This window comes from Mustela putorius, unplaced genomic scaffold (genome assembly GCF_011764305.1).
Source record: "Mustela putorius furo isolate JIRA1106 unplaced genomic scaffold, ASM1176430v1.1 tig00003850_pilon_pilon_pilon, whole genome shotgun sequence".
In the NCBI taxonomy this organism is placed as follows: domain Eukaryota; kingdom Metazoa; phylum Chordata; class Mammalia; order Carnivora; family Mustelidae; genus Mustela; species Mustela putorius.
In genome coordinates this window covers 16,675,384-16,687,600 of record NW_025422002.1, presented here as the reverse complement: position 1 = coordinate 16,687,600, position 12,217 = coordinate 16,675,384, and the positions used below count along the sequence as shown (strand labels likewise).

The following is a 12,217-nucleotide window of genomic DNA, read 5'->3' as shown; positions in this document are numbered from 1 at the left end:
CTTAGCACCAGGCCCACGGCTCCTTCCTATCAGTTTATCGACGAGTGGATGCCTCTGAGGCTGACTGTCCCAGGTGGCCTGGCTCTTTCCCCAGGAGAGGCGGGGGGACAGGTCACCTCGGGCGCATCTGTGGACTTCGGCGCTGGCGGTCTGCCGGCTCTTCTCCGCAGTCACCTGGTGTGTCGAGGGCAGGGCAGACAGGATGAATGAACTCAGGACGCCGAGCTGAAGCGGGGTGTTCTGGATTTGGGGTGTCGCTCAGGGGAGCGCTGTGAGTGTACCCTTCAGGTGCAGGGCTGAGGCGGCAGAAGCAGGGGCAACCGCAAGCCTTACGATTTGTCCCCTGGGCCATGCGGATGTATGCGAGGGTTTTGAGTAGGGATCTGACTGGGTCACACCTGGGCGTTTCCAAAGATGGCTGGGACTGTAGGGATAGACCTGCAAGGGCCGAGGGGGCTGGTGGCCCTGGCGGCAGAGGCCTGGGCCAGGCAGGGGCAGGGAACAGAGGTCACATAACCTGTCCCCCCCAACTCCCAGCCCGCCGTGCGCTAACAGCCGGGGTCATGCAGGCCCCTGTGTGACCGGGGCACGTGGGCCAGAGCAGGCCTTAGCGACACCTCTGTGCCCGCTGTGCACGTCCTTGCCCCAGCCCTCGTGACTGGGTCCCCCGCACGCGTGTCCTGGGTCCTGCCTGGGCTGGTGCACACGCGCAACCAGCGTGTGCCCCCGACCCGCACGCACTCCGTGGCTCCTCGGTGAACCCCGTACCCCGGTAGGAGAGTGCGGTGTGCGCGCCCATGGCAGGTGGCACGCCGGGCTTTAGGGGCTCCAGCCGGCAACCCCCGCCGCCGCCGCGCGTCCCTCCGCTGCGGGGTCCGCGCGCCCGCGCCCTCCCCGCCGCTGCCCGCGTCCCCATTAATCACGCAGCGCTGACGGCGCCGATCTGCGCGCGGGCGGCGTGACGGGGACGGTGACGGCGGGTGACGGAGCGGGCAATCGGCGGGCGCCCATCGGCCCATCTTATCGCGCCGGCCCAGCCGCCGCCCGCCGCGCGCCGCCCATTGATCGCGCCGGGCCGGGGCCGGGGGTCAGCGCGGGCCGGGCCGGCCTGACAGCCGCATCCATCGCCGCCCAGACGCGCGCTGATGGCGGCACGGGCGGCGCGGCCCGGCCATTAATCACTGCGCCTGCCGCCGAGTGACGGGGAGGGGCGACGGGGCCAGCCGGGCCGACAGCCAGCCCCCGCAGCCGGCCCACCCCTTCCCCGGCCCCCCCCACCCCCGGCCCCGCTGCACGGCTGTCCCTGCACCCTGGGCTGCCCAGTCACCCTGCGCCGGCCTCCCGCAGGTCCCCGGGGACCAGCCATCCCGGGATGGTTGGGAGGGGGAGGCGTGGTGAGGGCCCAGCAGGTGGGCCCAGGTGGATGGACCCCGGTCTGTTACCTGGCTGGACGGTTTCCCAGACACCATAAGGTAGGGTTGACCTGGTTAAGCGGTTGTCACTACTTGGCTGGTACAAGGGGGCAGCCATTTCTCCACTCCCGCTGCTCCCACCTTGGCTGGTCCTCGCTCAGGAGTTGGGGAGCCCAAGGGGCCCAGTGAGGAGCAGCATATTGTTTCTGGAAGTTGTGGACACCGAGGGAAAAGTGTGTGCCCTGACCGGCTCTCTGCTCCGGAGCTTGTTTGTCCCTGAGCAGGGGCTGGTCCTTCTGGGTTTAACAGAAGGGTCCACCCACCTGGGATTTCTAGGCCTTTTCAAGGCGGCGGCCTGAGATGGGGAGGGATGGAGCCTAGCCAGCTTCTGCCTCCTGTTGGACACACTGTGACCTTCTTTTTTCCCAGGAGGGACAGGGATTGGGAGCTCCCTGAATTTTACTATTTGGAGTGACTGAGGCAAACACACACCACCTCACCATGTCCCCATACCCATCATCCACTGGGATAGACTGCCCCCATCTTCTGGAGGAAGAAACCAAAGCTCAGAGGACCAGAAGGACCAAAGGCCTCATCAGGACCAAGGGCCAAACCCAATCAAAACCACATCCCTGTGTGCCATGTCCCCAGAACCCGTTTGCTCCTGTCTCCCACCTGTTGCCTGTCTGGGACCCCTCAAGCAGTTGCTGCTCAGGTGTGACCAGCTGACATCCCAGGGCTGGCCATGGCAGGCACGGAGAACCACCGGGTGACCGGTGTTTGCGATTTTCCTGGCAGAAGCCTGCTGACGCTGATGTCAGAAATGGAGGCCAACAGGTAGTCCGTCCCCACTGTTGTGCAGCTGTTTTATTAGAAAAACGTTGAGGAGTGTTTGCTAACCAAGATGTCCCTTTCTGGTGCGACACCAGCATCTATCTATTTGGTTCTAAAAACACAGTATCCTATGAACCAATCTAGGGAGGGCACCCTAAGAGGTGTGATGGTATTTGGGAAGGTATTTGGGCTGAGGAGGAGGGGGACAAGCGGTTTTCCCAGCGAGGGCTGGGGACATTGTCTTTCAGGAGCCCTTCTGGTGTTCACATAGCATCTCCAGCATCTCCAGGACCATTAGCACAGGACGGGGAGCTGGGATTTACATGCAAACACTCCTTCCCCTCAGCCACCCAATTGGCTTGCTGGGAGGCCCCCAGACCAGAGCTTAGAATACCAGCCTCTTCTAGGACCAGCCCCCACCCTGACTCACTTTAATATTACCACAATTTTTCACTCTGGAGCTGAAATCGTGCAAAAAATGGGGCTGCTGTAATTGTTGTTAGATTGTGTGTCAGCCTGATAAGATGTAACAAATATTTTCCTCCCCACCAGGGTCTGTTTCCCTCTTGGTAATGGATGGAGAAACTTCTCATAGTCCGCGAGGGATCGGTCGTAAAAACTTCGCCTGGAAGATTAATGTAATAATCACAGGCCTTGCTGGAAAAAATAGGAGGAAAATTAAAATAATCCAACCTTTCTACCTATCCAGAACCATCTCCCTTACTGGAGCAGATGAGTGAGGTGGGCCGGCTCCTGGGTACCGCCAAGGTCAAGATCCCAGAGGGCTGTGACCACACCCCTCCCCCCATCCCTCCTCACTTGGACTGACTCTAGGACCTAATAGGTCTTGCCACACCTTAGGTGTCATTCTTCTTTTCTACCATAGTTTGGGTTGGGAGGCCAGAGGCCAGAGGCACAGGCACAAAGACAGAAGATCTGGGTAGCCTGGGGAAGGCTGCAGTGCTCAGTCCTGATTTCAGGAAGCGTCCCACCATCTCCCGACTGGACCCGGTCTCCCCTCACTCCCAAGTCCCCCCACAAGGCTCCCATGCGGGCACCTCCCTCGGGGTCCAGGCCCACAGAAGATCCACTCTGATCACACAGCTTAGCTGGGGCCTTCCTAGTGATGAGTGTGGTCAGGAGACCCTTGGGGAGCTAGACAGACACCCATGTCAGCTCTCCTGCCTGGAGTGTTCTAGACATGCTCAGGTGGCTATCACTCATGGAACAACAGTTATGCCTGCCCCACAAGGCCATCAGGGCTGACTAGGATTAAAGCCCTGACTGGATCAAGATACCCATCTTGGTGGGTCCCCTTCTCCTGTCCTCTGGTGGGCAGAAAGCCAATACTGAGCCTTCACTGAGGCATCGCTTCTGTGGCTAAGCCAGCTGACGAGAACTGGCCGGGGAAGGGGCAGAAAGCTGTGTTCTCCCTACCGGGTGAGATGTCCCACTGTGGCATCTGTCCGTCAGGGCTGCTGATGCCCCTTCCTCTCAAAGGGCTAAAAGCCCCACTCAGTGGACTAATATGTCAAAGGAACACAGGAGCTAACTGGAAGAGCTCTCAAGGGTCGAAGCCGAACCAATCAGAGTGACAGAACAGATAACATAGTACCAGATTATAACCCCAAGTATATGATAAATATCCCGGATTCATCTGGATACAAGTGATTCAGTAAGTACACAAATGGAAGCGAATGGGGAGACCAGTTACCTCCTGTGCAGGATGCCACATAATTTATCCGGATGTCCAGCTCTCAGGAGCCTGGGTGGCTCAGTCGGTTAAGCGTCTGCCTTCAGCTCAGGTCATGATTTCAGGGTCATGGGATTGAGCTCAGCGGGGTGTCTTCTTCTCCCTCTACCCCTCCCCTCTTGTCATGCATGCATGCTCTCTCTCTCAATAAATCTTTAAAAAAAAAAAAAAAAAAAAAGCGGGAGATGGAGCACTACTCCTCAGCCTTATAATGTGGGCTGTGTTTAGTGACTCTTTCAAGAGAGGACACTACGGAGCGCGCATATGACCACAGCCAGGTGACTGCGGCCAACCATCGACAGGGGAAGGTCACGCCAACACACACCCTTGGTGTGGTGTGATGGCAATGGCACTGCATTGCCACCAAGGACCCAAAACCCCGAAAGTGCGTAAGGGACACATCAAACCAACTGCACTGTGGGATATCCGACAGGATGTCCAACAGGCACGCTGCTCTCCATTAAGGTAGTGAAAACAAGGAGCGTTTAAGGAACTGTCCAAGCCAAGAGCAAATGAAGGAGGTATAATGGCGACATGTACCATGGCATCCTGGGCAGGATCCCGGGCCAGAGGAGGCTGTTCCGGAACCCAGGAAGGGTGAGCGGGGTACAACATAAGAACACTGGCTCCCTCCCTGGGACGAGGAGCCATCCGGCCCTGCAGGATGTTAACATTAAGGAAAGTGGTGATGGGGGGCTGGGAGCTCCCTGTTCTACCTTCACAACAACTCGGGGCCTCTAAAACTGTGCTAAAGAGCAAAGTCTATTTGTAAGAAAAAATTACGAGAGACAGGTCATCAAAATAACCTCGATTTATTAGAAAACATGCCAGGTGAGGCAGGGTTCCTTCAAACCAACCGCAGAAGTTAAGGATAATTTAAAAAGCAATCCTTTCCACACCGAGCAGGTGCTGCCCATCACGGCTGAAGGGGACAGCCCGCGCACAGAGCCAGCCTCCTGCTCGCAGGTGGCACCCAGCCAGGCATGCTCGGAGTTTCTTGCAGAACACCCAGGCCGTCTCACTTCATGTACTTATCCTGCTGGTCAGCCAGGATTTTGGCCGAGGACTTGGCATCATAGAAGAGCTCGCTGATCTCCTCGACGTGCTCTTTCTCGATACTGTCCTTCCCATTGATCTTGGCCAGCAAGTTGGCTGGGGTCAGCAGCTGCACTGAGTACCTAGAGTGATGGGGGCCAAGGGCAGAGGTGAGACAGGGCCACAGGTGGGAGCCCTCTCACCACACCCACAGGACCTGCCACGGTGACTCCATGAGAGGAAAGAAGTCACCAGCACAACACATCCTAGCCCCTAAATCTCTGTCGGCCTCAAAGTCCCCCATAACTGCAGTAACAGCACTGCTCTTCCAGGAGACTGCAGGAGCTCTGGCCGGCTCAGCCGGTAAAACGTGCAGCTCTCGATCCCAGCATTATGAGTTTGAGCCCCGTATAGCTGGTAGAGATTGCTTAAAAACAAAATCTTTCTGGGATGCCTGGGTGGCTCAGTTGGCTAAGCGTCTCTTGATGTCAGCTCAGGTCTTGATCTCAGGGTCATGAGCTCGAGCCCTATGTTGGGCTCCACACTGGGCATGGAGCCTACTTAGAAAAGTAAATAAAATAAATCTTTTTTTAAAAAAGGAGGGGGAGTCACAGACTGTGGGCACACAGGTGCAGGCCAGGAATGCTAAGGCCCAGACCCAGCACACAGCAGGCAAATGAACACACAGCCAACTAAAAGCATGTTCCCCACACGAAGGCACGAAACACTGGGAGTTCTCAGAGCACCCCTCCACCCAAATGAAATGGCTTGCAGTTCTGCTTCAACCTTGGAGCAACCAACAGACTCAAAGGAAAACAGAACTAGGAACTGGTTAGGGGCTGGGAGGTCACGGTTTCAGAAGCACTAAGACAGACATCCTGCAGGCAGTGGGCTTTGGACCACTGGTGAACAGTTAGGAGAGCAATCTGTGTCCACACACTCGTCCTTCCCCCTCATCTGCACCCCCTCCCTGCTCCCCCCACAGCCTGGAGAAGAGCCCCAGGGGAGAGGCCAAGCAGGGCCTGGCCAATGAGCTGTATGCCTTGGACCCTGATCTCTGGGTCGCCCGTCGCCTGCACCAAGGAAGCTAGCAAGCTCTCCACACAGGGGAGCATCCGCTGCAGGACAAGGGGACCCAACCCGTTACTCTAGCTCTATGAGCAACTTCACCGGAATATTCTGCATTCGAAATCACAGTGCCCAGGACAAGCCCCATCAGAGCAGTGAGGACAGACGTGGTCCTATGCCCTGAGAGAGGGACCTGCCTTTATGTTGCAGAATGCGGTCCCTGGTGGCCCCCCCAGGGCCCCTGGGCAGACCCCAGCAGGTAGGAGGCAGGTGGGGAGCAGCTCCAGGCAGATGCGCTCACCTCAGAGTCGTCTTTGTACCGATCTCCCCCAGGTGGTTCAGCGCCTCCTCGCTGATGTTGATTCCTTCTGTCTGGGCTCGGATTTTAATGATCTTTTGGAGGAGAAAGACTATGATCAACAGCAACCGGCCTCAAGTGCTCCCTTTTCTCACGTGCTTTAAATGCGACCTTCTCCCATATGTCTTGTCCCGCACCACCAATGCCAAAGAGGCCCAAACCTCTGGAGGGGGAGAGAGCTGGCCTTCACCTGGGGCTGCTGGCCTGGCACACCTCGGGGCGCAAGCCACCCCACAGCCCTTGTGAAGAGTTCACAGCTGGGGCTGGCAGTGCCTAGACGGCGGCTGGTACCCCAAGGAGGTGTGCACCAGGGGGCTCAGCTCCTGTCTCTCCATCCTCCCTGATGCAGTCCCAGGATCTGGAGAACACAGGCCCCTCGGAAACCTGCCTCCCTCCAGGGCTCTAACCTTCCTCCCCAGGGTGGGCACCACCACCTATATGAGCACTCAGGCAGGAAGAGACATTTTTTATTTGCTTGATAAATACAATGGTTAAATAAATCAAAAAAGTTACTTTTAAAGATTTACCAGCCCTCATAACATCACTGGGAGATATCTAATCTCTCACAGAAAGGCTGACGCCCGCTGTGGTGTGAGGATCCTGGGGAAGCTGGAGGGGAGGCGGGCCAGCGGCGGGGCGGCGGTAACACACGCGGCCCCGGGATCCTGCGGGCGCGCCGGTGCTGAGTGATAAGGGGCAGCTGGGATAATGATGTTGTGTGTTGGGGAGCTGAGATAACTCGAGGACTTCGAGCCTCATATAATACAGGAATTTTTCACTTTGGCAGCTTCGTAAACAAGATATCAAGAAGCCCTTGTTTAAATTAAAGCCATAAAAACAGCCAAGGTAGAGGCATAGGAAATGGGAAAGACTGAGCCCTCGGTTAAAGCCTTGCAAGGGGCAGAGAGGGAGGGGCGGTTTAGGAGCGGGACTCCTCACACCCGGCCTGTGGCTCTGGGGCAGAGACCTGCTGGCAGCTCAGCGCCTGGGAACTCCGGTGAGGGCACCTTGCAGGTCAGCTGCCGTGATTGGGAAAAGTCGTGCTCCTGAGCAAAGCCGGGTCCCAAAGAACTGGACCAGGCCAGGGGCCGCGCAAGCCAGGGAAGGTGGCCTGTCTGCTGCCGGCTGCTGGTGCCACCAAGGCAGAGGGCAGATAGTCACAGGGAGGTTTCATTCGGTCCAAAGAGACTCTAAACTTAGACTTCTGTATGAAACGTCCCAATTTCTAAACGTTGGCAACTTGTTTGAGTCATTCACAATCACAGCACTGGCTACACAGAACTCATTCAGCCAGTGGGCTGCTGGCATCTGACCTCCAGCGAAAGACTCTGTTGTGCGTGAGGAGCTCCACCATCTAGGGGATAAAGCTAAATGCCGCTTAGAAGAGGAAAGTTACAGGATGGGTGTAAGGATCGCGCAGAACGGAGCAGAATGAGGGATCCCTGCTTCTGACTCCAGCTGCAGGAGGCCTGTGACCACGACAGCCAGAGCCAGGCAGGTTTGGGCTCTAACAGAAAAGGGCTTTTCCCTGACAGCTGGGGATTAACGAAGCCTCCTGGTCCTGCCAAGAAAAATGTCCCGGGGCGGGGGCAGGGGGGCGGCCTTCAGAAACTCTAGGGAGATGCAAATACTGAATCAGGAAGCCTTCAGTATTACTGAGGGGAGTACATTCAGTGATACTGAAGGGGAGAGCTTCAGCCCAGAGCATCTGGCCTTCAGCAAGTTGTACAGCATTCAAAGTCGGGCTTCAGGAATGTCAGGGCTGCTCTCTCTAGAGAGAGAGAGAGAGAGAGCAGGTCAGAGCAATCCCAAGAGCTTCTGCTTCAGACTGCTCAGAAACGGACAGTTCATAAATTAGATCTTTAATCATTTAATAACCTGCAGGGATAGTTTATGAGGGTGTCGGTACTGATGGCAGAGTACACAAGTTACATTTACTTTGTTTCTTTAAAAACCTACCCAGGCTAAGTAAAAATGCTGAGGTTATACCTTGAACCCACCAGAACAAAGCAATGTGCGTCCTGGCAGCTGGTCTGACCTCTGCTCACTCAAGAGAAAGCCTGAGAAGAGGCCCTCCTGACTCCGCCAAGAAGGGAACCAGCCCAGGAGCCAGAGGCACAGCACGGAACATTCCAGGACAGCTCCGACCCAGTATTCCAGGGTTGAATGGAGGCAACAAAGGTGAAATGGCTCTGCGCAGGGTCCCAGCTCCGCAGCTTATCTGTGACCACAGGACCCTTGCTGTTCGGGAGCCTCAAAGCCTGCTTACTGGGAGCTGCTGTAAGGCCCCCAGAGGGTGACAGTGAAAACCTATAAGCCATTAGTAGCTGTAATAACTGCACTGGGACAAAGGACCGCCAGCCCAGTCCCCTCCCTCAGTTACTGTCACTTAGTCCTCATAACAACCTGGAAAAGAGAAAGCAGACCTTCTGGAGGATCAAGAAGGCCAAGGATCACAAAGGTGCGCCAATGGCTAAAGTCACTCGGCCACGAAGCACCTCGAGCAGGTGGGGCTGCCTCTCCTGGCAGGGTAACACGGGGCTCTTGTCCCCACAGTAAGGATTGGGGCGGCGATCAACTTTTCCTTTGCTTCTGCCTCTGCTTCTGTTCAGCGAATGCCTTGCCTTCCATCCAGTTTTCACCCAGGAGCCGGAGACCACAATCTGGTGACGGGGCCCCAGTCATGGACACTCCGTCCCAAACGTGCCCGTGGCCACGCTGCACTACTACCACTCTGGCGGTCTCCAGCTCCCTATATCACCATGGCACTTGGCAGGTGCTGGTCAACAAACGTCCAAGGGGCCAGGCTGGGGGGCCACAGTGAGCAGGGGGCCACCAAGGAGTGCCTAGGAGAGGCCCTCAGAGCTCCAAAAGGAAAGGCCCTGCAGACAAACTGCCACAGGGAGTCCCCCCCACAAATGAGCTATTTCTAGCAGGTGGGAGCTGGTGGCGCAGTGATGAAGAACATGGACTTCCGGACCAGGCAGCCTGGGCCCCAGTTTGTCAGTCCTGTCACTTACTGGCCATTGATAAGCTTTACGAACTTGGGCAGACGAGTGGGCCTCGGTGTCTGCATCCTCATCTTTAAGAATGACAGTGATAACAGCTCTCCCAACTCACAGGTACTGGGGATCGAATGGAATCCTGCTGGCTAAGTGTGTCCACAGGCCCAGCATGACATCCAACAAAGAGAGCCTGCACTCTGTGAGAGGCGAGGGTGCCGGCAGGGCCCGCTGAGACATTAGTGCAGCCCTGGTCCACCTGGTCTGTGGCCACATGGAGCCCACAGTGAGAGACCCGTGCCGGCAGCGAGACCCTCCGGCACAAGGACGGGCAGGGCAACAGCATGGCAGTGCTGCCCCAGGGGACACCAACCCAGGGCACAACCCACTGCTGGGCATGTGGCCTGGGCTCTGCACCCAGGACTTGCCACTCAGGGACTGAGCCATCCACAGGAAGAGTGGGGATCCAGGACTACCTGGCAGTACCAGGAAGGGGAGTAGAAATCAAACTGTAAAGCACCTGGGCACATGGTACTCCAAATCCAGATCAAGCAAGAGACGAACCCTATGGGGAAAGCTGGGACAGAGCCCTTTTGGGGTAAGGCCTGACCACAGACACCTGTCATCTCCCACCCTCAGGCCTAACACAAATTTAGATCACAGAGAATTCTGAGCATATGCTCTGTGTCAGGTATACCTCCTTCAGCCTCTTATAGGTTGGTTTTGGGACTACCACTTCCAGATGCCCCTCTAAGCTGGGACCCTGTGTCACCATCATCTCTATGGCCTCCACAGCCCCCAGGAAACCCACCACTAATCACACTAGTTGCAGCAGACAGGCTCTCACCCTGCTCCAGGTTCTGTGCCCTGTCGGAGCCAGCCTGCTGTGGGTCCTGGTGGGATGGAGCACTTGGCTTTGCCTACTCAGCAGACAAGCCCTGTGATCACTAAATCATATCTTACTGCCTCTGTCCTACAGCTGGTGGCCTCCCTAATGGCTGTCATCAAGCTGATTTTTTCACAGTCCCTCTCCTGAAGTTTCTCAGAATGGCTAGAGTAGCAAAGACAAGGGCAAGGACCCACAGATGGCTAAGGTTTTGGGACACCTGAGACACAGTCTCAGCCCACCCATCTTCCAGATGGGAGGACTGAAGCCCCGGAGTACTGCAATTTGCCTAAGGCCAGCAGCTAAGTGCCAGGACGGTGGCGGGAGCCAGGTCTGCTGCATGCAGACCTTTCTGCAGACCATCGGGGAATGCTAGGAGCAGATGAGGGGGGAAGAGAGAAGGGCTGAAAGGGAGCCTCACCTGTTTCATTTCCTGTGGGGTGTACAGCATGGTCCGGATGATCATCACACGGTCCAGAAGGTCAAGGGGGATGCCATGAGGAGAGGTGATGTCCTCAGTACCCCTGCAAGGGCCAGAATGATCACATCACCCAGGCCTCTCTGAGACCAGAAACGAGACTGGAGACATAGCTGAGGTACTCACCATGACAAGGTAGGCAATTCACATCCTCAGTCGACCCATGACCATAGAGTGAACCAACTAACATTCAGATGGCACCAATAGCAACTTCATTATTGTAGCAAATATCAAAACAACAGGAAATTGGGGAAAGAGGGAAAAAAGGCCACCTAAAATCCTATTTAAAATACTCATATAGGGGCGCCTGGGTGGCTCAGTGGGTTAAGCCTCTGCCTTGGGCTCAGGTCATGATCTCTGGGTCCTGGGATCGAGCCCCGCATCGGGCTCTCTGCTCAGCGGGGAGCCTTCTTCCCGTCCCCCCGCCTGCTTCTCTGCCTACTTGTGATCTCTGTCTGTCGAATAAATAAATAAAATCTTAAAAATAAATAAATAAAAGTCTTATAGATATTTACCAAATTTTCATAGAGATGCCCTTATTAAGTCACATTAAGTGTGTAGTTTTTGGTTTTTTGTTTTGCTTTTGTCCATGTTGCTTCAGTCTTAATAACCCATAAAGGGGGCACCTGGGTAGCTCAGTCAGTTAAGTATCTGCCTTGGGCTCAAGCTGTGATCCCAGGGTCCTGGGATCGAACCCCATATCCCCACATTGGACTCCCTGCTCCCTAGAGAGTCTGCTTCTCCCCTCTGCCTCTGCCCCTCCCAACTGCTCGTGCGTGCACATGCTCTCTCTCACTATCGCTCAAATAAAATCTTAAAAATATATAAATAAATAACCTATCGAGTATTTTCCGTAACCCAAACCATTGGGCATTTAGGTAGTTTCCAACTGTTGCCATTATTAATGATGTCTGATAAAAAATTTCATGCATACAGCCATGAACATTTCCTCAGCAACTCTGAGTGCCTGCTATAATCCTGCATACGTCTGAAAGAATCCGCGGCTACACGAGTAATCTGATCTCAGTGCACTGTAGCTGGCACCAGGTATGCTAATTCTTAAGGATTTTGCTGCTTTAAGGGTTTAGAAAAAGAAAGGGTGACACTTTGTTTGAATTTACATTTCCTTGATTACTAATGAATCATTTCAATGTTTCCCTTATATCCATTAATTATTTTCTTTCTTTTTGGGAACTGTCTAATCATATACTTTGTGCCTGTTTTTCTCTCGAATCCTTAGCCAAGTCATAAGAAGGGTGGCCCAGGAGGGAGCCCTTCCAACCTAAGAGGCCACAAAACACCAGCTACTCAAGAGGACATGTGCCGAGCAGAGCTGGCAGCATATGAGGCCAGCTTCAGCCGCTGTGTCTGAAGCCCAATACACTAAGGCA

The 12,217-nt window shown here is 55.3% G+C and overlaps 1 protein-coding gene and 1 long non-coding RNA gene across 2 annotated transcripts in view; one reads left to right on the top strand and one right to left on the bottom strand.

Moving 5' to 3' along the window:
* The first annotated feature begins 1,138 nt into the window (after positions 1–1,138).
* Positions 1,139–2,933, top strand: LOC101689057. The gene is made up of 3 exons (XR_198441.3): positions 1,139–1,472; positions 1,842–2,249; positions 2,799–2,933. It is a non-coding gene; the product is annotated as an uncharacterized LOC101689057 (long non-coding RNA).
* Positions 2,934–4,795: 1,862 nt separating this feature from the next.
* RUVBL1 (RuvB like AAA ATPase 1) overlaps positions 4,796–12,217 on the bottom strand; it is a 43,991-nt gene continuing 36,569 nt past the window's right edge. The window contains exons 9-11 of the mRNA XM_004738636.3: positions 10,770–10,872; positions 6,404–6,495; positions 4,796–5,177 (exon numbers count right to left, since the gene is read on the bottom strand). Of these exons, the coding sequence (XP_004738693.1) occupies positions 5,018–5,177; positions 6,404–6,495; positions 10,770–10,872 (355 nt within the window). The 3' untranslated portion in view covers positions 4,796–5,017. The remainder of the gene's footprint in view (positions 5,178–6,403; positions 6,496–10,769; positions 10,873–12,217) is intronic.